The sequence below is a fragment of the Lutra lutra genome, chromosome 17, assembly GCF_902655055.1.
Source record: "Lutra lutra chromosome 17, mLutLut1.2, whole genome shotgun sequence".
In the NCBI taxonomy this organism is placed as follows: domain Eukaryota; kingdom Metazoa; phylum Chordata; class Mammalia; order Carnivora; family Mustelidae; genus Lutra; species Lutra lutra.
The window spans coordinates 59,174,224-59,200,546 of NC_062294.1; the positions used below are offsets into that span (position 1 = coordinate 59,174,224).

General features: G+C 47.4%; 2 protein-coding genes across 2 annotated transcripts; one reads left to right on the plus strand and one right to left on the minus strand.

Moving 5' to 3' along the window:
- Positions 1 to 4,407: 4,407 nt before the first annotated feature.
- Positions 4,408 to 14,476, minus strand: ZNF550 (zinc finger protein 550). Its single transcript, XM_047710699.1, has 7 exons — positions 14,308 to 14,476; positions 13,127 to 13,216; positions 12,467 to 12,558; positions 12,095 to 12,259; positions 11,859 to 11,985; positions 9,589 to 9,684; positions 4,408 to 8,657 (listed from the first exon to the last, which is right to left on the minus strand). The coding sequence occupies exons 3-7, from the start codon at positions 12,488 to 12,490 to the stop codon at positions 7,642 to 7,644; spliced, it is 1,428 nt and encodes a 475-aa protein (XP_047566655.1). The 5' UTR covers positions 12,491 to 12,558; positions 13,127 to 13,216; positions 14,308 to 14,476; the 3' UTR covers positions 4,408 to 7,641.
- A 1,773-nt stretch (positions 14,477 to 16,249) lies between these two features.
- On the plus strand, positions 16,250 to 25,129 carry LOC125088610 (zinc finger and SCAN domain-containing protein 4-like). Its single transcript, XM_047709806.1, has 4 exons — positions 16,250 to 16,461; positions 22,938 to 23,319; positions 24,151 to 24,316; positions 24,402 to 25,129. The coding sequence occupies exons 1-4, from the start codon at positions 16,250 to 16,252 to the stop codon at positions 25,127 to 25,129; spliced, it is 1,488 nt and encodes a 495-aa protein (XP_047565762.1).
- The last annotated feature ends 1,194 nt before the right edge of the window (positions 25,130 to 26,323 follow it).

Genomic DNA, 26,323 nt, shown 5'->3' on the forward strand with positions numbered 1-26,323 from the left:
CGCCTGGGGGCTCAGTGGGTTAAGCCACTGCCTTCGGCTCAGGTCATGATCTCAGGGTCCTGGGATCGAGCCCCACGTCGGGCTCTCTGCTCAGCAGGGAGCCTGCTTCCTCCTCTCTCTCTGCCTGCTTGTGATCTCTGTCTGTCAAATAAATAAATTCTTTAAAAAAAAATTGAATGCAATAGACAATGAAGAACTGTACAGAAAATTCGTGAAACCCGAAGCTTTAAGATCAATACATTGATGAACCTCTATCCAAACTGATCATAAAAAAAGGGGAATATACAAACTTCCAATGTTGGAAATGTTAGAATAAATAAATAAATATATATTAGAAGTGACATCACTAGAGATTCTACAGGTATTAAAAAGATAATAAGCGGGGGTGCCTGGGTGGTTCAGTGGGTTAAAGCCTCTGCCTTCGGCTCAGGTCATGATCCCAGGGTCCTGGGATCAAGGCCCCGCATCACATCCGGTTCTCTGCTCAGCAGGGAGCCTGCTTCCTCCCCACCACCTGCCTCTCTGCCTACTTGTGATCTGTGTCTGTCAAATTAATAAATAAAATCTTAAAAAAAAAAAAAAGGCAGCTCCTCACACTGGGGCTCCAACCCCTGACCCTGAGATCAGGGCCTGAGCCAAAACCAAGAGTCTGAGACTTAACCTACTATGCCAGGCGCCCTGATGTCACAGCATTTTTGCATAAATACGTTACCCTTATATTTCTGTATCTTTTCTTTGTTGGCGAAAGTCCTGATTCCAGTTACACAAATACATGTACTTAATTCGTTTCAGTATTTAACAATAATATGATGATTCACGAAATTTTAAGGCCCTTGCAGATATTTCTACCTTTATATATCACTAGTAATATACAGTCAGAACTTCTTTTTTCTGTGTTGTTTGAATTATTACTCCTGGGGCGCCTGGGTGGCTCAGTGGGTTAAGGCCGCTGCCTTCGGCTCAGGTCATGATCCCAGGGTCCTGGGATTGAGCCCCGCATCGGGCTCTCTGTTCAGTGGGGAGCCTGCTTCCCTTCCTCCTCTCTCTCTGCCTGCCTCTCTGCCTACTTGTGATCTATCTGTCAAATAAATAAATAAAATCTTTAAAAAAAATTAAAAATAAAATAAAAAATAAAAAATTATTACTCCTTTGTAGGGAAGCTCTACACTTATTGCACAATCAAGTTTACATACCTTTTTTGCCTTTGAATTTTATGGATTTTGATTTCATTTTAACATGGTTTGATAATGTTATTCCCAAAAATATTTATAGTTTTCCCAAAATCAAACATATAACATCTGGTCAGTTCATAACTAGTGTCTGTTCCTGTCTTTAAACCCTGGTTAGTGACTTTTCTAAAGCAGTCACACTCCTTTTAAAAAATTTTATTTTTATTATTATTATTATTATTATTTTATTTGACAGAGAGACACACAGAGAGGGAACACAAGCAGGGGGAGTGGGAGAGGGAGAAGCAGCCTTCCCGCTGAGCAGGGAGCCCAATGTGGGGCTCAATCCCAGGACCTTGAGATCATGACCTGAGCCAAAGGCAGACGCTTAATGACTGAGCCACCCAGGCGCCCCAGGAGTCACACTTCTTACAATGGCTCACCCTTAAACAGTCTTTAAAGGTGACTGAAAATGTAAATACAAATGTACACACACACAAATATATTTGTGTGCATTTGCATTTCTTTACATTTTTCTAAGTTAAAAAAATCAGGATATGATAGAGTATACTGAACCTTGACTTTTTTCACCTAACAAAATATTTCCTATTTTCTCATTTCACGTATAGCATTTAGAGATTTTTCTCATTCCATTTTAGCATTGTAGTTACTATGTAAATTATGAGTTCAGACTGTTAATTCAGTCATTCCCAATTAATTAATTTATTTGGCATAAGGAGAGCAGAAGTAGAGCAGCAGGCAGAAGAGGAGAGGTAGACTCCCTGCTGAGGGGAGAGCCCTGCTGGTGGGACAGCCCGACTCCGGGCTGGGTCCTAAGACCCCAGGATCATGACCAGCGCCGAAGGCAGACACATTCAACCGACTGAGCTACCCAGGTGCCCCTTAACTAGGACAGATGTTTACTGATTATTTTTTACGTGGAAAACCAGATGCCATGTTATTTTCTGTATTTCCTGGGCATGAGGCTGCTTATGTAATTCAGTTGTCTTCAGATTCCTGTGACTGCTGTTAAAACATGTGTGCTGTAAAGTTAATACCATGGGTTCTGTCAAGTTGGAAATAAGTCTCTTATACCAGAAAGTTGTGTTCACAGTGGGATGGTGACGTTAAAAGGGGACAAAGAAGGTGGAAGGAGCTCCCCTGAGCTGAGCCTGGAGAGTCAAGCATCACAATGCATGGCCCACTTATATGTTTAAGCATGCCTCATTCCATACTGATGTAAATTAATAAAAATGAGTGAACAATCCATTGGGAAACTTACTTCCAAAGTAGAATGCCAACTAATAAAATATGGGAAGACTGATGGGACTTGAAGATTATCAGTGGTGGCTGAAGCTATGGGCTGAAACACTGACGTGGATCAGTATAGTCACGCAGTTTCAGAACATCTTCTGAGTAACTACATACTACAAATAAAGGGAAATAAAACAACAGGCCCTACAAGGAGTCCCTTATGTTAGGCCCTATATCACCAAACCAAGACTTAATTTAATTACAGTTTGGCCCTCCCAAAAATGGAACCATAAACCATCAGGATCTCCTGATTAGCACTAGTCAGGTACTTTGCCTGAGGGCCTCCAGCCATCTCCTAAAGGAAAGCGACCTTGTATGAACCAACCCACCTTTTGCCTAGGATCACTTCTTTGTTCCTACTTCCTTCTCCCTTATAAAAGTATTTCATTTTGTACAGCTCCTTGGAGTTCCCTTCTATCTGCTGGATTAGATGCTGCCTGATTTGAATCAATTTTTGCACAAATAAACTCTTAAAATGTTACAAAAAATAAAGGGAAATAGTAATTCTTGAGTCAAGAACACAAACTTACAGAAGTGACTGAAGTTACTATCTGTATTGGTAAATATGGATACCACGTACCTCCCAATATGAAGTACTATGAAAGATACAGCATCATTTCTGTGATTTCAGTGTAAAACAATGCAAGAGCAAAATATCATTAGGAAACATTAGAGAAACAGAGGGAAATTCTACAAAATACATGATGTATCATGTCCATGGAACTCAAAGCCTGATTAACTGTTTCATGAAGGAGTGGAGAACAGTGACAACCAAATGCCTCATGCTGTTCTGGGTTTGGTCACGGACCCGTAGACACCAAGGGGCAGTATTAGGACCAATGGTAACATCTGGACATGCCCTGTAGATTACTTAATAGTATTTTACCAATACTGAATATCCTGATTATAATATTCTGATCATATAAAATGTGCCCTTAGGAAACACGCACCAAAGCATCCACTTGTACGGAGGCAATGTATCTCCCCATTAACTCAGATTGTTCAGAAACCCACACGTGTACGTGTGTGGGGAGAGACTGATAAAACAAAAGACACAGAACAAACAACTGTTTAATCTGGGCAGAATTTATACATGAGTATCTTGTACTATTCTTGTACTATAAGTTGAAAACTGAAATTTTTTTAAAAAGATTTTTATTTATTTATTTGAGAGAGGGACAGTGCGAGAGAGCATGAGAGGGGGAAAGGTCAGAGGGAGAAGCAGACCCCCCACAGAGCTGGGAGCCCGATTTGGGACTCCATCCCAGGATTCCGGGATCATGACCTGAGCCTAAGGCAGTTGCTTAACCAACTGAGCCACCCAGGTGCCCGAAAACTGAAATTTTTAAAAATTCAAAGATCAACACATTTTACTACTTCATACAAAATGTATGTATCATAATCAGATGACGCAAAAGATATCATTTGATGCTAATTCACCCATTTTTAGCTTTTTTTTTTTAAGTGTAGAATGGGTTTTCCGTTTTAAACACTGAAAATATTCTACAACACATGCCATATGTATGATGTTAATATTTCACCTAAGATCAGAGACAAAAGAAAAATAATTGGGATCACTTGGCCTTCAGCATTACTCCACAGAAACTACCTCATGCTGTACGACCAGGAAAAACATATACATACACATTAGAAAGGAAGAAATACATTGTTCTTTCACCATCTAAAATACATGCCAGGGGGCACCTGGGTGGCTCAGTGGGTTAAGCCTCTGCCTTCAGCCCAGGTCATGATCTCAGGGTTCTGGGATCGAGCCCCATGTCGGGCGCTCTGCTCAGCAGGGAGCCTGCTTCCTCCTCTCTCTCTCTGCCTGCTGCTCTGCCTACTTGTGATCTCTCTCCCTCTGTCAAATAAATAAATAAAATCTTTTAAAAAATAAAAAAATAAATAAAATAAAATACATGCCAGAATGCATCATCCATACCAGCCCTAATGCGGACATCCTAATGTCAGGACTCCGCTCTCCCTTTTTCTTCACTGCCGTCCTGCTCTCCTCTTTTCCACAGAACCCATCCCCTTCTCACATGCTATGGGAGTTAGGAACATTGCTGTTTCCTCACCCAGAAAGTAGGTTCCATGAGGGCAAAATTCTTTTGTTTTGTGTAACTGTCCCTCAGAACAATGTATTACTTAAAATATAACCCATGAGAAATTAGTTACCAAGCATGTTTAGATGCAGCCTTAAGAAAAACATATACTGGCAACAGGCCTCTGGGGGAAGGGACCATATACAGCTTTGAAGCCGAGCAGCGGGGGACGCCCGGGCCTCTCAGGCCAGAATGCCGCCTGCTTCATTCTCCCGTATCTCCCTTCCCCGGAGAGCACCCGTGGCTAATTTGATGAGCTCTTTGAATGTGCTGCTCAACTATAAACTTTATACTGCTTGACCAGACGTATTTTGCCTTCCTTCTTGTTTATCTACAAGGCATATGATTAATGTGTGGCCTTCTTCGGCCCTTCTGTTGATTACTGTCTATACCTAATAAAAACGAGACTGAGTTGTTGTTGTTCTGGGGCAACAGTCTTTTCTGCTGTCGTCCCCTGCTCCCTTTCTCTTGCAGCTGACTTGTTTGTGCCTCATTCTTATCCCGTGCACCGTCTGCAAGCGGCAGTTTTGTGAAACTCATATATCTAAGAGTCCAAGACACTTGTAAGATATACAATAAATGATTTCTTGGAGCACTAAATGTCACCTTCACTTTCTTAGCCATTTATAAGAATCCACTCTGCTGCTTATCCTAACTTTACTAAGTCACTACCACCCTCCCTTCAAGTTGAGTATCCTGAGTGCACTCACGAATGGAGAAGAATCCTGTTTTGGAGACAAAATTTTCAAGGTGATTAAGAATCCAGCAAAGCCGTGTGCTCAACTTCCTTCTCTTTTTAGATTCCAGTGTACTCTGCTCACCTACCCTAGGCCTCAAGCTCCCTCTGTGCTCAAGGACAGGACTGCCACCTCAGTCACCCAGGCACCCCACTCCTCAGTGTGCCCAGAACACAGAAGTGGTCATGTGGAGGAAGGATGGAGGTCTCAGGAGACCCCTGCCAAGCCAGCAGCAAGTATATAGTAGGTCCTGGCACTGAACGTGTTAAGACTATATGGGAAGACCTTGGAGTTGAGGGAACAAATCCTCAGATGTCCATCTAGTGGAAAATGCATCACTCCTGCTTTGGAACAAACTGGGGTCAGCATTCCAGGCATGCAAAGAAGAACCTTTGATAAAAACCATGATGTTTCCAGAGGGGTTTCTCCAACTCTCTTGAAGTAAGGCTCAGCCACAAGTACAACCACAGCTACAACACACACCATCCTCCAGAGAGAGGACAGAAGAGGGCAGGGGTCTTTGAGTCAAATGTCCTTTCCAAAGAACAAAAAACCACGCACACTATCCAAACAAAAACTCTTATGAACTCACCAAGAAGGCAGTCATACTATGTGTGCCACGAAATAGGCGCATGCCCACTGTGAACATGTGAACTTGTGAACTGTATATGTAGTCTTTTAAAACGATGTGAGGAAGGCTCCAAGTGAGGAAATGATCACTTTATATTTTTCTGTACATTTTTAACCCATTAACATTGATTACCTTGTATACCTTGAAAACTAGTGTTGAAGGACAGTCCACAGAATGAATTTCAAATGACCACCTCCAATGCTGGCACCCAGGGAACATTAGTCCACGGTGGCAACTGTGAAGCCCACACAAACCCAACCCCTGCATGTACACAACTGGAGTCTCCTCTTCAAATCCTTGACACTTTATTTGAAACCAGACTTTACATTTATAAGATCAGATGAGAATACTATTTTTCTGGGCATATCATGACTTTGCCTCAGCTGAGTGTTTCATTTCACTGATTTTAGCAATAATGTGAGCCCCAGAAGGCTGTGGAGAGGGCCTGGGGAATACATAGTCCTCCCCACAGGATTAACCTGTGAAACCCCAACAACACAAAGGAATTAGGCCCTGGCTGAGAAGTCCACATCCACATTTGTCAGGGGCAAATGAAGGAAACAGAAGAGCAGAATGGAATCAAGAAATAGGGAGGGAGAGAGAACATTGGGCATTTAAAAACCATAGAAACAGGAGTTTTACTTATAAATACCAAAGCCTTAAGCAGTCCCAAGGGAGCATGTTTTAATGCGGCTGTTGTATGCGGACCCTGCTCTCAGACATCAGAGGCAAGTGGCAGGTGATGTTACTTTCAGAATTCTACCTCCTTCTAAGTTCAAGTACCTCATGACTCAGACTTGACATTTCTCACAAAGAATTATGCTCCTTGTGGGTAGAGATGTATGCAGCAAGGCTTCCAGCAAATGTCTCTAGAGTTGTCCTCACGATCCAAGCTTCTTGACACAGAAGAGCCATAAATACACATAAAAATGAAGGGCTAAGACCCTTTCTCTCCAACATTCCCCCGCCAAAATAATAAAACTGATGAAAAACTGTAAGAGGTTTGGCAGGGAAATCTGACAGTTTGTGAAGACATTTGTTTTTTCCATTTATAGTCTAGATTTCCTTCCCCTTTTCCTTCTTCTTTTAAAAAATAATGCTGAGATGGCTTTCCAAGCATCAACCAAGGGGAAGATCTGTGGTCGGAGGTCTTTTTAAGTGCACAGTACCCACTGCCTGTCTCCCACATCCTTCTCACAGTAAGGCCTACGCTGTGTCCCATTCCATCTGACTCTTAAGTGCTGACCTGTCACAGGTTTTCTCACAGTAATGACAAGGATGTGGTTCCCGTTTGTTACACATTCTCAGATGGTAAGTATCTTCTTCTGGCTAAAGACTCCTCAGTAGTTGTGTTCAGAATGTGTTTACCTGAGGCTTTCTCGGACGCTGACAGAGGTGGACCCATGGGTGACCTGCCTTCTCGAAATTCTCTCCAGTGTGAACCCCATGATGAGTGGGCGGAGAGCAGTGGCTGGAGGCTTTCTCATGTTCACTGCATCACAGGCCTCCTTTCCAGTATGACTACTCATGTGCCTGAAGACCCAAAAACAACCTCTCTGACATTCTTTATACTGAGAGGGTTTTTGTTTTGTTTTTGTTTCCTCCACTGTGCTCCCCTCATGACGGACAGAAGAGGAGCAGCAGGCGAAGGCCTTTCTACATTCACGGCACCAAGAGCGCTTCTCTCAAGTATGAACCCGCTGGTGCTGCAGGAGGTGTGACCTGCGTTTGAAGGCCTTCCCACACTCGAGGCACTTGTACGGCGTCTCCCCTGTGTGGATGACAGAGTGCTGAAGGAGGTACGTGCTCCGGTGAAAGGCTTTCCCACACTGGGCACACTCATAGGGCTTCTCCCCGGTGTGAATCCGCTGGTGCTGCGTGAGTTCCGAGCTGCATCTGAAGGCCTTCCCACACTCCATGCAATCATAGGGCTTTTCTCCCGTGTGGATGATGTAGTGCTGAATCAGGTGTGCTCTGTTGCTGAAGGATTTCTCACATTCTTTGCACTCAAAGGGTTTTTCTCCAGTGTGGGTCCTGTTATGCCGAAGAAAAGTAGAGCGGTGGGTGAAGGCCTTTCGACACTGGCTGCACTCGTAGGGCTTCTCCCCAGTGTGAATTGGATGGTGCTGCATGAGGTAGGACCTGCGTTTGAAGGCTTTCCCGCACTCCACGCACTTGTATGGTTTCTCCCCGGTATGAATGAGGTAGTGGCGAATAAGGGTTGAGCTCTGGCTAAAGGCTTTCCCACATGCATTGCATTCATAGGGCTTCATTCCAGTGTGAACCCGCTGATGTCGAACGAGGTACCACTTCCGGTTAAAACCCTTCCCACACTGCTTGCATTTGTAGAGAATATTCCCGGCATGAATCATATGGCCTTTACTGCGTCCCTGTGGGTCACATTCATGGAGAACATGTCCCTGAGACACTCTTTCCTGTAACACCCTGGAGTGCAGATTATCCTCTGTCCCCAAACCGTCATCTTCAAGGCTCATTCTCCCAGGATGGGTCTCTTTTTGAGCATCTGTCCCAGGCTTCAACCGACCTTTCTGCATTTCCACAAGCCCTTCCCAATCCTTGGCGTGCGCCAACCTGGAGTCCTTTGAAGATCCCTGAGTCAGGCTTCCCTGGAGCAAGGCTCCCTTAGACAAAACCGGCTGAGGAGTGCTTGGGTCCCTGGTCTGAAGTCTCACGCTGTCACCTGCAGAGAAGCCAACACACAGACGGGGACTTTAAATGATTCAATACGGAAGAAACAAACTCAATGCTTCAGTGGGAAAGTGAGGGTGAAACAGCGCCCCGGGACTGCTGTGTTCCCCACCTCTGGATCCTGGGTTTCCAATGACTGTCTACGGTCCTTATAGCCTTGACACCATTCAAGGGAAAAACCCAAGGACAGGCTGGACCAGGGAACCGAGGATCTGGAGTGGAGACCCCTCCTCACAGTCCAGAGAAGAGGAGGGAGGACAATTTTGAGAATACTGTCTGTAGGGTATTTGCTTCAAGAATTGGTATCTCTTGGTGTTAAGAGAGTACACAGAAGTGGCACCAGATAGGACTGAGAAGAAAAAGAGGTCATCTTCCCAGAGAAGTGTCCCATGAGCTAGGTCCTAATGGAGAATTAGAATTGCCAGAGAGAGGAAGAGGAAAGGAGCACTGGGTTGGAATGGAAGGAACAAGCATGGGTAGGGTCACTCTTGGGGAGTGCTGAACAGTTAAAGGAAGAGAGGGCCCCAGATGCCTGGTGAAGCCATGCTGAAGGGTGATCACCATGAAAGGAAGAGAATTAAGACTGAAGAAGAGGGATGGAGGAACACTCTGAGACCAATGGTATAAATGACAACCTTCTGCTCTGCTGGGAGGCATCACGTGGTCGTTAAATGCATTCTGCAGCCAGAAAGCCATTGTTCCAGTCCCGCCTCTACCAAGTGAGTGGTCTTGGATGGGTTACTTTCTTCTTCAAAGCACAATTTCCTCATCTGAGAGACTAGCAGCCTCCATCTCATTCATGTTCTCCAGGAATGTGACCAAGAAGTCACAAGGAGTTTCACACAAAGTTCAGAGGCACTGGTTCCTTGCCTGCTGAAGGCTCCCTGACCACCCCCCACCCCCAACCACCTGTCTGCCCCTACCTGAGCAGGTGCTACGGGAGAGGCCTCCCTTTCCTGTCCACAGCTCCTGCCCATGCTCCAGCAGGTAGGCAAACTCTGCTTTGGGAACTGGATGCCCTGTTGATGGAGAAAGAAACAAGTCATGGTGTACGAGAAGAAAGCAGTATCTCCATCCCATCTGGGACTTCATGGCAGGGCCAAGACCTGGATGAAGCTGTGAAGAAAATGCTGACCTGTGACCTGGAAACCAAGCGCACAAATCCCATTCTTGGCTTCAACTGCCACAGAAGGTAGTCCTATCCGTCCAGACAACATCAATGTCTTTGAATCTCATCGGCAAAAGCCATTTCACACACAGCCATGGGACCTCGGGAAGGGGAGCCCCTCCTTCCAGAAGGGATCCTGTAATTAATCTAAGTCACTGTTCTCGAACACCCTGTGCTTCAGAAACACTTAGGGATGCTTGGTTCCAGCCTCAAACAGAAAGAAACAAAAGTGCTTGGGCTGAGGCTAGCCATCAGTTTTTCTGGGCTCTCTCGCTAGGGAATTCTCTCTCCCCAACAGAACTAAAACATGCCAGGGGAAGAAATCAGTGAATAGCATCTCTGATGGGACTGGTAATCTGAGACAGGCAGGTAACCTGAGCTGAAGACAAAGCCTTTATTCCAGCAGGACAGGAGGCTGAACAAGGGGGCTGCTTCCCCAGTCCTGGCTACAGCACCCCACAGGCCTGCAAGGGAGCCAGCCTGAGGAACAGGAAGATGCCTGCTCCAGGGAGGAGCAGAGAGAACCTTCACATCACTGAGGACAGAACTGTGTAGCTGCAACCTCCAGCCCAGGGCAGCCCCACCCTGCGGCTTCCCATTAGGCGAGATAAGGAATTTCCTTCAAGGAAAGCCACCTTCCAGCTTGCTTTTGTTCCATGCAGCCAGATACGCTCAACACAGCCAGGTGGGTTCCGCATAGAATTTCAAGGGCTGAGGCATCAGGACCCACGGAAGTCTCCACTGGCAGATTCTGACCCTCAGGCTGGGACTCATTCGGGCAAGTCCCAGCAACGGTCACCGATGTGTCCTATGTGCCTGGCACTGAGCTCAGGGAGGGGCAGCAGAAAAGGTGAACCAGACGTTCCTTTGGCTCTGACAGGAGTTGAGCCCACTCTCACCTCAGGACCTTTTCTTACATGGTTCCTCTACCTGGAACCCCTCCTCCACCTCCCCTCCAAGCTTCAATGCTCAGTTCCAATGTCACTCCCTGAGATGCCTTCTTTGCAGCACCCATGATGGGTTATGACCACCTGGCTAAATACTCCTAAGTTCCCCTAATTCTCCTTATGTACAACTCATCACAACTCATCTAAGAACTGGTGTCCACCTTCCCACCTGAACTCAGAGTGACTGGTCTGTATTCTCACACACAGGGCATCATTGTCACTGATGGCTTCTCTTTAAATGGACCCCATTTAATTTTTGTTAAGTATTTTCTAAAATGGAACACTTGTTTTGCTGTGGTAAATGAAAAAAGTCAAGTTCACTTTCCACAAATGGCAGATTACCATCAAAACAACAACAGAATCAAAGTAATGACATCAGAGCCCAGCAAGTTCATGCAGAGAGCTCCGGACTGTTAGCCGGAGGCTGTTCCTTCTGCTGGAAAAATTACCCACAATTAGGGCACCTGAAATACTCAGCACTGTTCTGAGACTTTCTCCTGACACCAATCAACATTCTAGACTGAGGCGGTCAAAGGACTGGCTTTCTCAAGGTGTCCACCCCTGGCATTTTGTAACATTCCTGTGCACTTTCTAAAGCATCTCCTGCCCCAGTGGAGGGCTGTGACCTAGGCCTCAGGAGAACATGTGATGATCATGAAGACACCACGGGTCTTTTTACAGAGACTGTGTTGTTCAGGAAGATCCCTGGGGCACTGATGACAAATATGGGGATCTGCCTGACTTACCCTCTCTCCTGAGAACAACCCATCACTCACAGCTGTGCTAACTGGGTCCCGGACGCCTAACCCAATAGACTCCTGTGTAGTCTAGAATATGGACATCACACCGCAGCCTGAGTGTGCTGGGTCTTTGGTTGAGTCTGCGTTCAGAAGGAGGCTGTTTCTATCCAAATGATCCCTGATGCAGACCTGATTACAGGGAGACCAGGTAGAAGGACAAGGACTCAGAAAACTGCAGGGTCTTTGGGGAAGACGGAAGTTGGCTCCTGTGACCTTCTTAATCAGCCAGGAATCAAGAAGGCTGGGCTGCCCCACAGGGATGAGAGGTGAGCCCTTACCTAATGAGACCAGAAGCCTACAGGTCTCCAGCATCACCTCCTGGTACAGGGCCCTCTGGTCCAGGTCCAGATGTCCCCACTCTTCCTGGGTAAAGGTCACAGCCACATCCTTGAAGGTCACCAAGACCTGAAAAATCAAACAGAGGTAATGATGTTGACCTTGTGCTGCTGGATGGGGTCAGAACCCTATAACTCAGTCTCTGGTCGAGATATGGAGAGACCCAGGCCTGACTCACTGAGGCCTCCTGAGAGCAGAGCTCTGTGCTGGGCTCAAGGGGGAGATACGTGCAGCCTTTGGACATAATGCAATCATGGCTGAGAGAAAACCTCCTCTGGGAAGCTGCTGGAGATAACAGACAGTAGCATTCCCATGAAGACCATGGGGGCAGACAGTAGGTGATCTGGGACATCAGAGGAACAGGGAAAGTGATCACGACGATAATCCCAACAATGAGAACTGTGGCAACAGTAGCTCAGTCTCCCTGGTCCTCCCCTTGTGCCCGCCCCAGCTGAGGGTTTCTTCACACGGAGATAAAGTGACTAAAAATCCCCTATTCTGGAGCCAGACTCCCAGTGACTTTATTAAGACTCTTGAATCAGACACCTGCCAGCTGTGACCATGGGGCAGACATCCCATCATTTCTCTAAGCCTTGACTTCCATATCAGTACAATTAACCATTCCCACTTCACTAGGCAGTTCTGAGAAGTAAAGAGAAAATGTTCACATGGCAAACAGTGGAGTGCCTGGCCTGGAATGTGTTCAATGTATTTTGTGACTTTTACTAACCCTCCCACAGCCCACGAGGTGAATGCCACCGTTACCTCCAGCAGCCGGAGGCTCAGGAAGCTCTATAAAGTTTCCCACAGTCTCACTTTTAAGGAGCAGAGAAAGGATCTGAACACCCAGTAAAAGATGACAGCATTACTAGAAAACAGGCACCTTAATAAAGGCTATTCTAAGTGGTGACATGGATGCACAGGAGTACAGAGTACAGGGCACAGCCCTGCAGGGACGTGGGGACAGGGCCTGGGACAAAGGAAAGTGTAAGGGCAATGGCTGCAATATGGGAAGGACTTTGGCAAGTTCAGTACCACCCAGCTGGGTGCAGTGAGCAGGGGAAGATCCGAAGGGGAGCACTGAGGTAAGTCTCGGGACAGATGGAACAGAGCCCTGAGGGCCACAGAGGGGGCTGCGTGCATTTGATATAAGTATGATGGGAGCCCCTGAGGGGAGACCCATTCACTCATTCAACCATTTATTGAGTACCTTTTACAAGCCCAGGCCGTTCTAGGTCTTGGCATAGGGCAGCAACAGGCGCTCAGGATCCAGGGCTGGAAACACATCCTAAATAAGCAACTAAAATCAGCAAGACAATGTCAGAGGGCCCTAAAGAATCTAAAGACAAGAAAATAGAGCAAGGAGACTAAAAAGATTGTGGTCCACTTTACGTGGGGCAACACGGAAGGCATCTTTCAGGATGGCACACTGGAGTGCGTCTGAAATAAAGTGAGGGAGGGTGCCCCGTGGATGGAAGGCAGCTATGCTCACCACTATACCACCAACGCATGCCCCGTGGATGGGAGTGAGACAAGCGCTGACCATGATCAAGGCTATGAAGAGGGTACAGGGCTGACTGCTGGAGACTCACCTGGATCCCCTTGGGCGTTTGTGGCCAATGGCACACGCTACTGCACACTATCATCACCGGCCATTTGAATGGACTCACTTTTCCAATCTGAGTGTCTTAAACTGAGTGAAAACAGATTCACTACTGTCAGGGGAAAGCCAGCTCTATTTGCTGTAAACGGAAAGATAAAACTGCCTGGCCTTCCTGGCTCCTTTTCTGCCCTAGCACGGCATCAATTCCAAAAAAACCACTCCTGCGGCTCCTCCACCCCAGCCCTTAGCTTTAGCGGCTAGAGGCCAGGAAGGCGCAGAGGTGAGACTCCGCTGGGCTGAGCCAAGACCAACACAGGCTCAGGAGACATCTCCGAGGAGAGAGGTCCCAGAGCGATGCTCCCAGGACCCTGCTGGACATCGGGGACACACAACACCCACGGACCCTTTCTAGTTCCCTCAACCCAGGGACGAGGAACTGTACATACACCTCCGTTTCACACCTGAGAACACACGAGTCCAGCTTGGCAGAGGACCTCGCTCAAGGTCATGGGGTCGGGAAGGGGCGCGGTCAGAATCCGCGCTGGGCACTACCGGTCGGGACACAGGGGGCGGAGCGGGGCGGGAAGCGGGCAGGGGTACTGCAGGAGCCACGCCTGTCCCTTCCACACAGCATCCCACCCGCTGCCAAAGAGATGGGCGCTCCCCCACGGGACCCCGACCTGCCTTCTGGAGCCAAGAAGGCCCCACCCCGAGCGCCGAGAAACGGCGGCCGGGAGAGCAGCGAGGCTCAAGGGCGCAGGCTACCGCCTCCCCGCACGTCCACTCACCTGCGTCGGGTCCACGGACGGCGCCATCGGGCCGCGGGGCTCCTGCGGGCTCGGCCCGCCCTCCTCCAAGTCCCACAGGGATGCAGGCGAGGCCGGTCGCCGTCGTTCCCCGCCCACCCGATGAGCCGCCGGGAACTCACAGCCCGCCACCCCGCCACGTCACAGACACGCCCACCCGGGACGCCGGAAGTCCCGCCTCTGCCAGCGGGCCCAGCGACGCCCCTTCGTGAAGCACGGCCTTCTGGGTAATGTAGTGGTTTTTTTTTTTTTGTTTTCTTTTTTTTAAGATTTTATTTATTTATTTGACAGAGAGATCACAAGCAGGCAGAGAGGCAGGCAGAGAGAGAGGAGGAAGCAGGCTCTCTGCTGAGCAGAGAGCCCGATGCGGGGCTCGATCCCAGGACTCTGAGATCATGACCTGAGCCGAAGGCAGCGGCTTAACCCACTGAGCCACCCAGGCGCCCCCTGGGTAATGTAGTTTTGTCCTGCCTCCTACCCAACGGGAAATGCTCCTCTGCTCTTTCTAGGACGGGGGCGCTGGGAGAGGGTGGGCGGAGGCTGCAGAGAAGAAGGGGGCAGCATTGGATACTCCCAAAGGGGACGCACCGAAATTTCCGCAGTTTCCCAAATTGCGTTTTTTTCAATCTTTTTATTTTAAATTTCCTCATGGAGCGAGCAGTCACACTGTACTGTAAATGTTTTAAAACCACGTTTTGGGGCGTCTGGGTGGCTCAGAGGGTTAAGCCTCTGCGTTTGGCTCAGGTCATGATCCTAGGGTCCTGGGATCAAGCCTTGCATCAGGTTCTCTGCTCAGCAGGGAGCCTGCTTGCCCCTCTCTCTCTGTCTGCCTGCTGGTGTTCTCTCTCTCTGTGTCAAATAAATAATAAAATCTTAAAAAAAAAAATCGCGTTTTCCTGCTGCCTCAACATCCTACATATAGGTTGTGAGCACCCCACCCACATGAGCAGGTACCCCAGTGTGATAAGTTTAGTCTCCTGTACAACTTCCTTTTCTTGTCCTTCCCTGTGATCTAGTGACATTCCAGGGCATTAATGCATTCCCGTAAGTCGTTTGTGTACTCCCCCTTGACTCCCAATAATGACACTTGTTTAGGGGTCCTTTCTCTCTCTCTCTCTCTGGGCTCTCCACCTGCTTGGTTGAGCCAGTTGCCTGGCTCCATCTGGCCTCCCATCTGGCCGCTTGTATGAAGTACGGTGCCTCCTCTTCTAGGAGCTGTGAGTGTAAAGATTCCTTTCATTCCATATGCCACTGAGTATAATTTAAACAGCCTTGTTGCAGTGTTGCTTAAAGACTCCACAAGGGGCACTTACTCCCGCATTCACTGTATGGGGAGTGACACAAGATATCATAAAGTTATTATTATAGTGTCACTTAGATACAAAGTACCTTCACTCAGAACTTGGAACTAATAAACATCTTGTTGCTCTTCAAATAGACTGAAGCTTTAGAGTCAACTTTGTGAGTTTCACGTCCGGGGTGCCTGGTGGTTCAGTCTGTTAAGCATCCAACTCTTGATTTCTGCTCAGGTCATGATCTCAGGGTTGTGAGACTGAACCCTGCATTGGGTTCTGTGCTGGATGTGGAGCCTGCTTAAGATTCTCTCTCTCTCCCTCTGCCCCTACCTGTAGGGGCCTGGTTAGCCAGAAGGAGCCATTTGGTTGTAAACTTAGATTGACCCCGCCCTTCCCAGAGGAACTTACTTGAAAACGCGGATATAGGCATCCAATCAGTGGGGCGCGCATATATTTACTGTGGTGAGTTGAAATCTCATTGGCCACCTGTGTGTGGGCCGGGTTCAACCACCTCTGTAAAGGTTAGTCTGCGAGGCTGTGTCGGGCGGGGAGGAGTTAGAATAGCCCTTTGGATAGCCGTTAGAATAGCTGTTGGGATAGCCGTTAGGGTAGTCGTCGGAGTGATAGTCATGGGGAGACAACCTCGGGTGATAGTCGTTGGGAGCAGCGCCGGGAGCGACCTTGCTGCCCCGAGCCTTGGCCCTGCCGCCAGCGGCCTCGCCAGAGCGGCCTTGTCTGGGGAGAGGCCTCGCAGGGGAGTGGCCTCACTGGAGCGGCGTTATCGTCCTTGTTGTCATCGACTCTTCGTCGTCGGGAGTGGTGTCCTTGTCGTCGCCTCTTCGTAAGAGATGGCCCCGACCGGTCTGTTTGATTTTCGATGCTTGGCGCGAAATAAAGCTTTGTTTGATTTTTGCTTTGTGTCACTCTCGTTCCTTTGATTACGGACCCTAACACTACCCCCCTAAAAAAAAGGGGGGGGGAGGGAGTGCTGCTGTCCCTCGGAACAATTTGTTACTTAAACTGTAACCCCTGGAGGATTTTACTAGGTGCCAAGCACATTTAGATATGGCCTTAAGAAAAACATACTGGCAACAGGTCTTTGGGAAGAAGGACGATATACAACCGTGAAGCTGGGCAGCTGGGGATGCCCAGCCTGCTCAGGGCGGAAGGCCGCCCCTTCACAGAAGCCGGGCAGCCCGGGAAGCCGGGCAGCCTAAGCCCGGCCTGCCCAGGGAGGAACACCGACTGCTTCAGGGAAGCCGAGCACCCAGGAACGCCCAGTCAGCTCAGGGTGGAACGAAAACCGCCTGCTTCCCTTCTCAGTGATCGCTCCTTTCTCTTCCCAGAAGTGCCCGTTGTTAGTTCGATGAGTCCTTTGAATGTGCTTGGTTAACAGTAAACTTTGTCCTCCTCCTTGCTTGTCCGCAGGACGTGACTAACGTTTGACCTTCATCGGTCTTTCTGTTGGCTATTGTTTCTATCTAATAAAAGTGAGACTGTGGAGTTGCTCATGGCAGCAGTCCTTTTCGATGGTTGTCCCCTGCTCCCAATCTCTTGCAGCTGACTTGTTTGTGCCTAATTCTTCTCCCGTCCCCGACTGGAAGCGGCAAGGGAGAAGAGGAGGAGGAGGAACCAGATGATGTGGCATTTTTGCCTATTTCCCATGCAAAAAAAAATTCTTCCCTGTATGGATACATCTCAGTATTCCAACCCCAGCAATCCCACCCGTTTCTCCTCTCCTCCATATATTTTTAACTGAATTTCCTAACAGAGATACTGCTATGGTCTGAATGTTTGTGTCCCCCTTGATTCGTATGTTGAAAACCTAATGCCCAACGTGATGCTATTAAGAGATGAGACCTTAGGGAGGTGATTAGGTCATGAGGGTTCTGCCTTAATAATAGAATTGGTACCCTTATAAAAGAGATACTAGGAAGTTTCCTTAACCCTTCCACCATGTGAGGACACAGCGAAGAAGCTATCTGTGAACCAGAAAGTGGGCTCTCACTAGACACCAAATCTGCCATCACCTTGATCTTGGTTGGACTTACAGTCTCCAGAACTGTGAGAAATTAAATTTCTGTTAGTTATAAGCCACTCAGTCTATGCTATTTCCTTTACAGCAGCCCTAACAAACACAGATACAATTCATTTTAAAATCTTACACTTAGGGGGCACCTGGGTGGCTCAGTGGGTTAAAGCCTCTGCCTTCGGCTCGGGTCATGATTCCAGGGTCCTGGGATTGAGCCCCGCATCGGGCTCTCTGCTCAGCAGGGAGCCTGCTTCTCCCTCTCTCTCTCTGCCTGCCTGTCTGCCTACTTGTGATCTCTGTCTGTCAAATAAATAAATAAAATCTTTAAAAAAAAAACCTTACACTTATCTGAAAAGAAGAGCCACTGACAAATGTTTTTTTCTGCTGTGGTAGTGGCTACTATGATCACAACCTGAGTACATGTGCAAAGGGGGCATCTTATCCCTGAGATAAACATTTGGGGGCACCTGGGTAGCTTAGTGGGTTGAATGTCCAACTCTTGCTTTCAGCTGGTGTCATGATCTCAGGATTCTGGGAGTGAGCCCTGCATCAGGCTCCACACTCAGTGCGGAGTCAACTTGAGGATTCTCTCTCCCTTCCCCCACTCATGTGCTCTTTCTGTCTAAAATAAATTTTGAAAAAACCAGTTCTCTCTCTCCCTCTGCCCCTCCACTGTCCTCCCCCATCTCACTCTCTCTCTTAAAAAAAAAAAAAGTATTTGGTTATTGTTTGAGGATGATGTTAATGATCAAATAATTATTCTGGAAATTGCTAAATAGAGCAAATGTTATCAAGCTCTTTCTTCCCTTTTTGGTACAGACTGTATTTTGAGGTACCTGAATAGAAGATTATGGAAAATTCTTTTTTTGTTTTGTTTTGTTTTGTTTTTTTTTTTTTAAACTCTCTCTCTTTGCAGATACATGATTCCTTTTTTTTTAAAGATTTTATTTATTTATTTATTTGACAGAGAGAGAGATCACAAGCAGGCAGCGAGGCAGGTAGAGAGAGAGGAGGAAACAGGCTCCCCGCTGAGCAGAGAGCCCGATGCGGGGCTTGATCCCAGGACCCTGAGATCATGACTTGAGCCGAAGGCAGCGGCCCAATCCACTGAGCCACCCAGGCGCCCCTGGAAAATTCTTTATGCTTCTTTAGAATTTCTAGCTAATAAATGCAGAAGTAGCAATAGAAGTAGGATACAAATCTGTTTCATTGGTGCATGAAATAATCATCTACACAGTGATGACCACTGCATGCAGACCATGTATAAGATGCATGGGGAATTGGTATGGGATAGAATACACCAGCAACAAGACTGATCACAAAAGAGACACCCATACAATGGAGCAGACTTACTTGAGGCAGTCACAATTTCTCAGCACTGCATGTAGGGTATTAGGACCATTTTAATGTTAAAACCTGTTTAACTATTAGGGCCTGCTTAGCCAGAGCGACTCCATATTGCCTAGGTAGCCATATTGTTGTTTACATCCACGGACTTCATTCTGGGAATAAACACATCAGTAGTTCCTGGTATGATTCCAGGTATCGATTCCGGGAGTAAAGGCCTTAACAATAGAAGCCACATACCTTGGGTCTGCGGGTACGCCCTATAAAGCCAGCCTGTGAGATCGGGAAGGGGTCGCTCTCTTCGGAACAATATATATCGTGATATATGGATCCCTTTCTCTTTACCTTTTGCATATGTACTACCAGGGGTAGCTGGTGCCTGCCAGGTGATTTAAGTGAGCAATTAGAGTGATTTTCTCAACTCTTCACTTCCCTGAAGTCTTTAATTTGGATCCAGCCAAATCTAAGATAGGCCTTGATTCCCCCCAGCGTTTTCCCCCTGGGCTTTGCTAGTTTCCAGAATCTGAGTTTCCTCTAACTTTTAATTTCTCTGTGGTGATTTTGGGATATAGTCTGCTGCCCATCTTTCAGTTCCCTGAAACTGTCTTGAGATAGCTACTCCATAATTCCCTCTAGTCCAGTCTGATCCTGCACCCCCCTCCACTGCTGCCACAGCATTTTGGGGAGGCTTTTCACCTTGTCTTGCTGGAAAATCTATTTCAATTTGACACATACTGAGGAAGACCTACCAAGTGCCAGGTTCCATGTAGACTGCTGTGGGCAACCTAACAGATGAAAATCCCGGCCCTCCATTTGATTAAGTTCCATGATGGAGGCAGGGGAGTGATAAATGAAAAACAAGATAAGTAGGTAGAATATTGAGCTTGCCCAATGGCGATGAATCTCTCATCTTCTATGGAATGGTCTCACTCCTCATGAGAGAGGCAGCAGAAGTGCTGAGTTTCATAGAATCTCTTCCTGTTGCCTTTCTTCCTACTCAGTGCAGGACAGTCCCCCACCAGCCAGATTTTCAAACCAGGAGCCTCACACCACTGTAACTTCACCTTCACACTGTCCTTATATTAAGTGTCTCAGGTATGATGTACTTTCTCAACATAAAGATAAACACGGATTTCTCTCTTCCCATTGAAATGATCTTTGCTCCAATCCCTGTGGTCTCTTTGCTGAAGTAGGAACCTTTCCTCTGGGGTCCTGGGGATTGCTCCGATTCACCAGTCTGGGACTGACACAGGAGGAGAGAACATTAGCCTGGTTCTCTGCCACACTTGCAATCCAACAATCTCAGGAAATTAGAAAGTACTAGCAAGTTTGTGTGAGACTCACTCAAGACAAAACTTGGCCAGAATTTATGGGAGACTAACGCTAATCTTGTATTCTCCCTCAGTGTGAGTGTTGTCACATCTCACTGCAGAAATATTAGTGTGTTTGATTGTGGCCAATTGCTCCCCGCCACCAGGGATGTTATCTCATGTGTCGGAGAGCTGAAGCTGGAGCAAAATGGACATGCCATCAGGGATTCAGTCAACAGGAAGATTTTATCCAATCACGTCTGTTAAACGCATCATCGACCCCACACCCTATAAAAGGCAGGAGCTTTAAGCAGGCAGGAAAGCCTGTGGAGATTTTGGCCCAGGAGTACCCAGTTGGAAGGTCAGTCTTCCTGAGTAGGTGAGTTTCCAGAACAAAAGGGAAATTTCCAGTTTTGTTGCTCATGTTTTGTGCATGCTTATGTGGGTATAATCATTGCGGGAAACACCTAGTTGCAAAAATATGGGACTTATTCAGGCATTAGGTGTGGTGTGTCTCTCAGTTGAATGCGGGCCCCCAAAGGTAGGGCGGCCAGATCGGGTGGAAATCAGTGTCCTAGCAGGTGAAAGGATTCACTGACGCGGAACGAAGTTGATAGAAGTTTATCGAATACACCACCCGGCAGCCGGCAGCTCCGCGGAGAGACTGCTTGTAGTGAATGGGCAATTGGCTGGGGCTACTTTTAAAGAAGGAAGGTGGGGAGGTATGGTGACATCAGGAATTTTTCAGTTTTTTTGGTAGCTATTCCTGCTTGTAAGTAGCTCACTGATTAGTTAGGGCCTCTGGATGATTTGAGGTGGGTCACCTGATGGGGGGTCGCTGTGGTCCTTTCTGCACTCCACTGCTCAAGCCTGTTGCCTAAAAGCGGCCGCTGCTCTGCCAGGGATGGTCTATTCTGACTGATGCTCTGGCTCCGTAGGTATTGATGTTGTGGGCTTTGTAAAATCCTGGCCAGATTGAAAGAGTTCTTCCTTTGGAAGCATTTTGTACAGCTGTGTCGTCTTGTTAATTTTGTTTCTGGTAAGACTTTTTAAAAAAGATTTTATTTATTTACTTGCCAGAGAGAGAGCTGGAGCACAAGCAGAGGGGAGGAGCAAAGGGAAAGGGAGAAGCAGACTCCCTGCTAAGCAGGGAGGTGGGTGAGGAACTAGATCCCCGGACCCTGAGATCAAGACTGAGCCACCAGGTGCCCTTCTAGTAGGACATTGTTACAGTATCTTGTTAGAGTGTTGGTCCAGAGTGGATTGGGGTGGGGGGTAGGGGCCAAGAGTCAAAGGGTAAGTACCAGCCATTCAGCACACCCTTATGAAGGCTTACCTTGTGCTAGGGTCTGTCCATATGCTTTACATATGTTAACTCATTGAGTTCCAGTGACAACTCTAAAAGCTGGGTGTTTTTAAGAATTCTGTGACGGGGCACTTGGGTGGCTCAGTCGCTAAGCATTGGGTCATGATCCCAGGGTCCTGGGATCAAGCTTCACATCAGGCTCGCTACTCTGTGGGGAACCCTGCCCCTCCCTCTCCCACTCCCTCTGCTGTGTTCCCTCTTGCTGTGTCTCTCTCTGTCAAATAAATAAATAAAATCTTTCTAAAAAAAGAAAAAAAGAATTCTGTGGCAGATGAGGACCTTATTGGTAACTTGCTGGGGCCGAACAGCTTGTTCCACATCGAACCTAGCAGTCAGATTTTGAATTCCAAGGTCTTAATCATGATGCTCTACAGTGGTGTCCCTGTGGGATTGAGTACTTGCCGGCAAGTGTGACTGTGTGGTCTGTGTGTGGGGGGGGTGGTCCTGAAGAAGAGAACTTGTGGGGAGGCACAGATGAAGAGAGCTGCAGGGGGGAGAAAAAGACGAGTGTACCTGGATGTAGACACCTAAGATGGGGGTAGAAGGGTGAGATGGCCCAGGCAAGGCCTCCTGAGACCGGGAAGGACTTAGTACTTTTTCCTGATGGCAAGGGAAAGTAACATAGGGGGGACTTGAGGAGATTAGCATTGTATACCAAAGTCATCTGGATTAGGGAGAGGAAAAAATATATTCCATTTTCTTCTGTGTGTTCATCTCTATTTCATTTCTAGATGGGATCGGGATGGCTAATCCTGTCAGACTTACCAGATGAGGATGACACTGAAATATCTTCTAACAAAACCCAGTTCATTTTCTGTGCCCACGTAATACACCGATTCCTCATCTTTTTGTTTTATAATATGACATTTCTTTTTTTTTTTTTAAGATTTTATTTATTTATTTGACAGAGATCACAAGCAGGCAGAGAGGCAGGCAGAGAGAGCAGAATGGAAGCAGGTTCCCCGCTGAGCAGAGAGCCCGATGCCGGGCTCCATCCCAGGACTCTGGGATCATAACCTGAGCTGAGGCAGAGGCTTTAACCCACTGAGCCACCCAGGCGCCCATAACTTATAGTTTTTAAGGATCCACCATTATCAGTGCTATGCAATATTTGACTATTATTTTAACTAGTAAAATAAGATAAAAAAATACATCCAATATTATTTATAGATGTCCTGATTTTGTTTTGAAACAGATCTCCAGAAACACTGGACTTCACAAACTGAATCCAGAAAGTTGAATATCTGATAAATATCCCTAAGAATAGATTCATTTCTGTGTGAACCATCTATGGATGACCCTGGATCAAAAAGTAAACACTTTACACCTGGCCAAGGACCTGCTTTCCAAAAGGCAGAGGACATTTCTGAGTTCCAGGATGCTCGGCACAACTTATTTCAAAATGGCAATGGCTCCCATGCAAAGCAGGAACTGCAAAGACTCTATAAATCATTTTACTCATGGCTGCAGCCAGAAAAACACAGCAAGGACGAAATCATTTTTCAAGTGGTCCTGGAACAGTTCCTGATCAACAGGCACTGGAGTGATCGGTCTACATTGAAGAAGAAATGGGAATCCAGTGGCAGAAACCTGGAGAAATTCATGGAAGATCTGAGTGATAGTTCTGTGAAGCCACCTAACCTAGTGAGTAGAAGGTTCTTTTTCCCCTGGAGTGAAGGGCCAAAAGGAGTAAGGAATAAGTAGTCAGTAGGAGGCAGCTGGAAGACAAAGAAGTTATCGTAGATGCCGTTATTTGTCAGATCACACTCTTCCTCACCAAGGGGAATCTTTAGCAACCAAAGTGAGCAAAAGTAAAGTGTTCTAGCCATTCTTTCAGTGGGACATAATATACGAACCAACATATTAATTTAGTTCATTGAGATTCGTTGGAGAGGGGCGCCTGGGTGGCTCAGTGGGTTAAAGCCTCTGCCTTCAGCTCAGGTCATAATCCCAGGGTCCTGGGATCAAGCCCCGCATCAGGCTTTCTGCTCAGTGGGGAGCCTGTTTCCTCCTCTCTCTCTCTGCCTGCCTCTCTGTCTACTTGTGATCTCTCTCTCTCTCTCTCTGTCAAATAAATAAATAAAATCTTTAAAAATAAAAGAGAGATTCGTTGGAGAGATGGTGGAAGAACTCACTGAAAAGTTGTCAGTTGGGCAAAACTTCAAGGATGAGATGACAAGAGCTGAATCTTCCCTCAGAAAACTGTAGTATTCATCTTCTTTATTTTTAAAGATTTAATGCATTTGAGAGAGGGTGTGTGCCCCAGCAGGAGCGAGGGGTGGAGAGGGAGAAGGAGAAGCTCTCCACTGAGTAGGGATCCTGATGTGGGCTCAATCCCAGGACCCTGGGATCATGACCCGAGCAAAAGGCAGATGCTTAATGCCTGAGCCATCCAGGCGCCCCTTCATCTTTTTTCATTAGGAAAGACACATTAGTGAAGAATATGTAACAGTGATCACTGTTTGTTTATAACAGGTCCGTGTCCACATGCAGGGACAGGAAGCCCTCTTTACTGAGAATATGGCTTTAAAAGAAGTCATTGTCCATCTAACAAAACAGCTGTTAATAGGATCCCCAGCAGGGACGTCCATGAGGACACCTTCCTGGACTCCCCAAGATACTTCCCTGGAAAGAGGACAAGGTGAGTGGGGTAAGCCGAGGTACCAGAGGGATTCATGCGGCTCCTACTTGGGCACGACTTCACCGAGTCACTTTATCCCCCACAGGAGAGAAAGCTAAAGAAAATGGTGACAACATTTATCACATAAATGACAGTATTACCAGTCAAAGCAGAGAAATACCTTCCCTGCTCATTATCCAGGAAGAGGACAGTGTTTCTTTGAAGAATCCGCTTAGCTCCAGAAGAGCAGCTCTAGGCACATCCGGGTCCCAGGAAGGGGCCCTGGAAGGACCCTCCTATCAAGATGTCCTTACGGAGGGGGGACCAGGGTTTCTCTCTCAGCCAGTTCAGGTCACCCCTGAGCCTGTTCCTACCCACCAGAGAACTGAGGGGAAATCCCCATGTGGGGGACAGCAAGGAGGACACCATGAAACCCAAAAGTCATACAGATGTGAAAAGTGTCCTAGGTTCTTCAGGTATCTCTCTCAGCTACAAGCCCATCAGAGAAGACATAAGAACGAGAGGACATTTATTTGTGCTGAGTGTGACAAAGGCTTCTTCCAAGCGTCAGACCTACACGTGCATCAGAAGATTCATGCAGGAGAGAAGCCTTTCACGTGCAGCACGTGTGAAAAATCCTTCAGCCACAAAACCAACCTTCTGGCCCATGAGAGAATCCACACAGGAGAGAAGCCCTATGAGTGCTCCCTCTGCCACAGAAGCTACCGCCAGTCGTCGACCTACCACCGCCACCTGAAGACTCACCAGAAGAGGGCCTCCAGAGGGCTTCCTTCCACACCAGGAGCTTCCACAGGTGCAGCCCCAGTGGAATGATGTAGAAATACGAATGCAGATGCGTGTATTTCCATGGCACTTCCCTGTTTAGAACGTGTCATTTCCTGATTATATTGTCCGTGTACTGTCTTCACTAAAATGTGAGGTGATGGAGGGATTTTTCAAGTTCGTTCACTAGAGTATCTCATGTGCCTAGAAAGGTGGCTTACAGATTTCAGGTAGCCAACAAAGAGTCTGCTGCATGAATGCACGAATGTGTAATGTTGGTGCTTATTCCTAAAACCCAGCAACGTTCAACCATAGGACACAAAGAGCAGCTCCCAGTGGTCAAGGGATGCTTTCCCCCCTGCTCCCCTGTCCTTTGTTCACACTTTTTTTTTTTTTAAGATTTTATTTATTTATTTGACAGCGATCACAAGTAGGCAGAGAGGCAGGCAGAGGGAAGTAGGCTCCCCACTGAGCAGAAAGCCAGATTCAGGGCTGGAGTCCAGGACCCTGAGATCATGACCTGAGCGGAAGGCAGAGGCTTTAACCCGCTGAGCCACCCATGCGCCCCTGGAAACTTGTTTTAATTTGGTTATATACACATTTGGATATAAACATGCACAGTTTATTTAATCACTTTTTAATTTTTCTCCCCCTATATGTAAGGGTGTGTTTTCAAATCAATAAGTAATTTAGAGCTAGCATTATGCGGGCCACACCTGCGTTGGGTAAGTATCTGGGGTGTAAAGTTCTTTTTTTCCAGCAGCAGCCTCTTCCCACCCACCCCCACCCCAGGCTTTGCTTCTGTCTTTGGTTGATAAGCTGAAAAGGCGCGGGGCGGGGGGTGGGGGGGTGCCTCTGGCCTCTCCAGGCAGTAGCCACCCCTGGTAAGGTCCCAACCGCAAGATAATCAGCCTTTTCGCCTTTGTTCTTTTTCTTTTCTTTTCCCCGCTCTTTTAGCAAAACCTTTTAGAATGGCTCTTATCTGTAGGCAGTTAATTGTTCCCCCCCCACCTCCTGCACTGACCACTAGACCATCTCTCCAAGCAGTGGGCTCCCTTTCCAGGGCGTCCTGCTCAGCCTCAGAGGGCTGGGACCACGAGCCACCGCGGGAGGGATGCGGGGTGGGGTGGGGGCAGCCAGGACCCTTAGCATGAGTCCGAGAGGACTATGCTGGGAACCTGCCGCCTGCCCCCACAGGGAGGGGTGCAGGGGTGATCTTTCCCAACCGCTACTAAAAAGCACTGA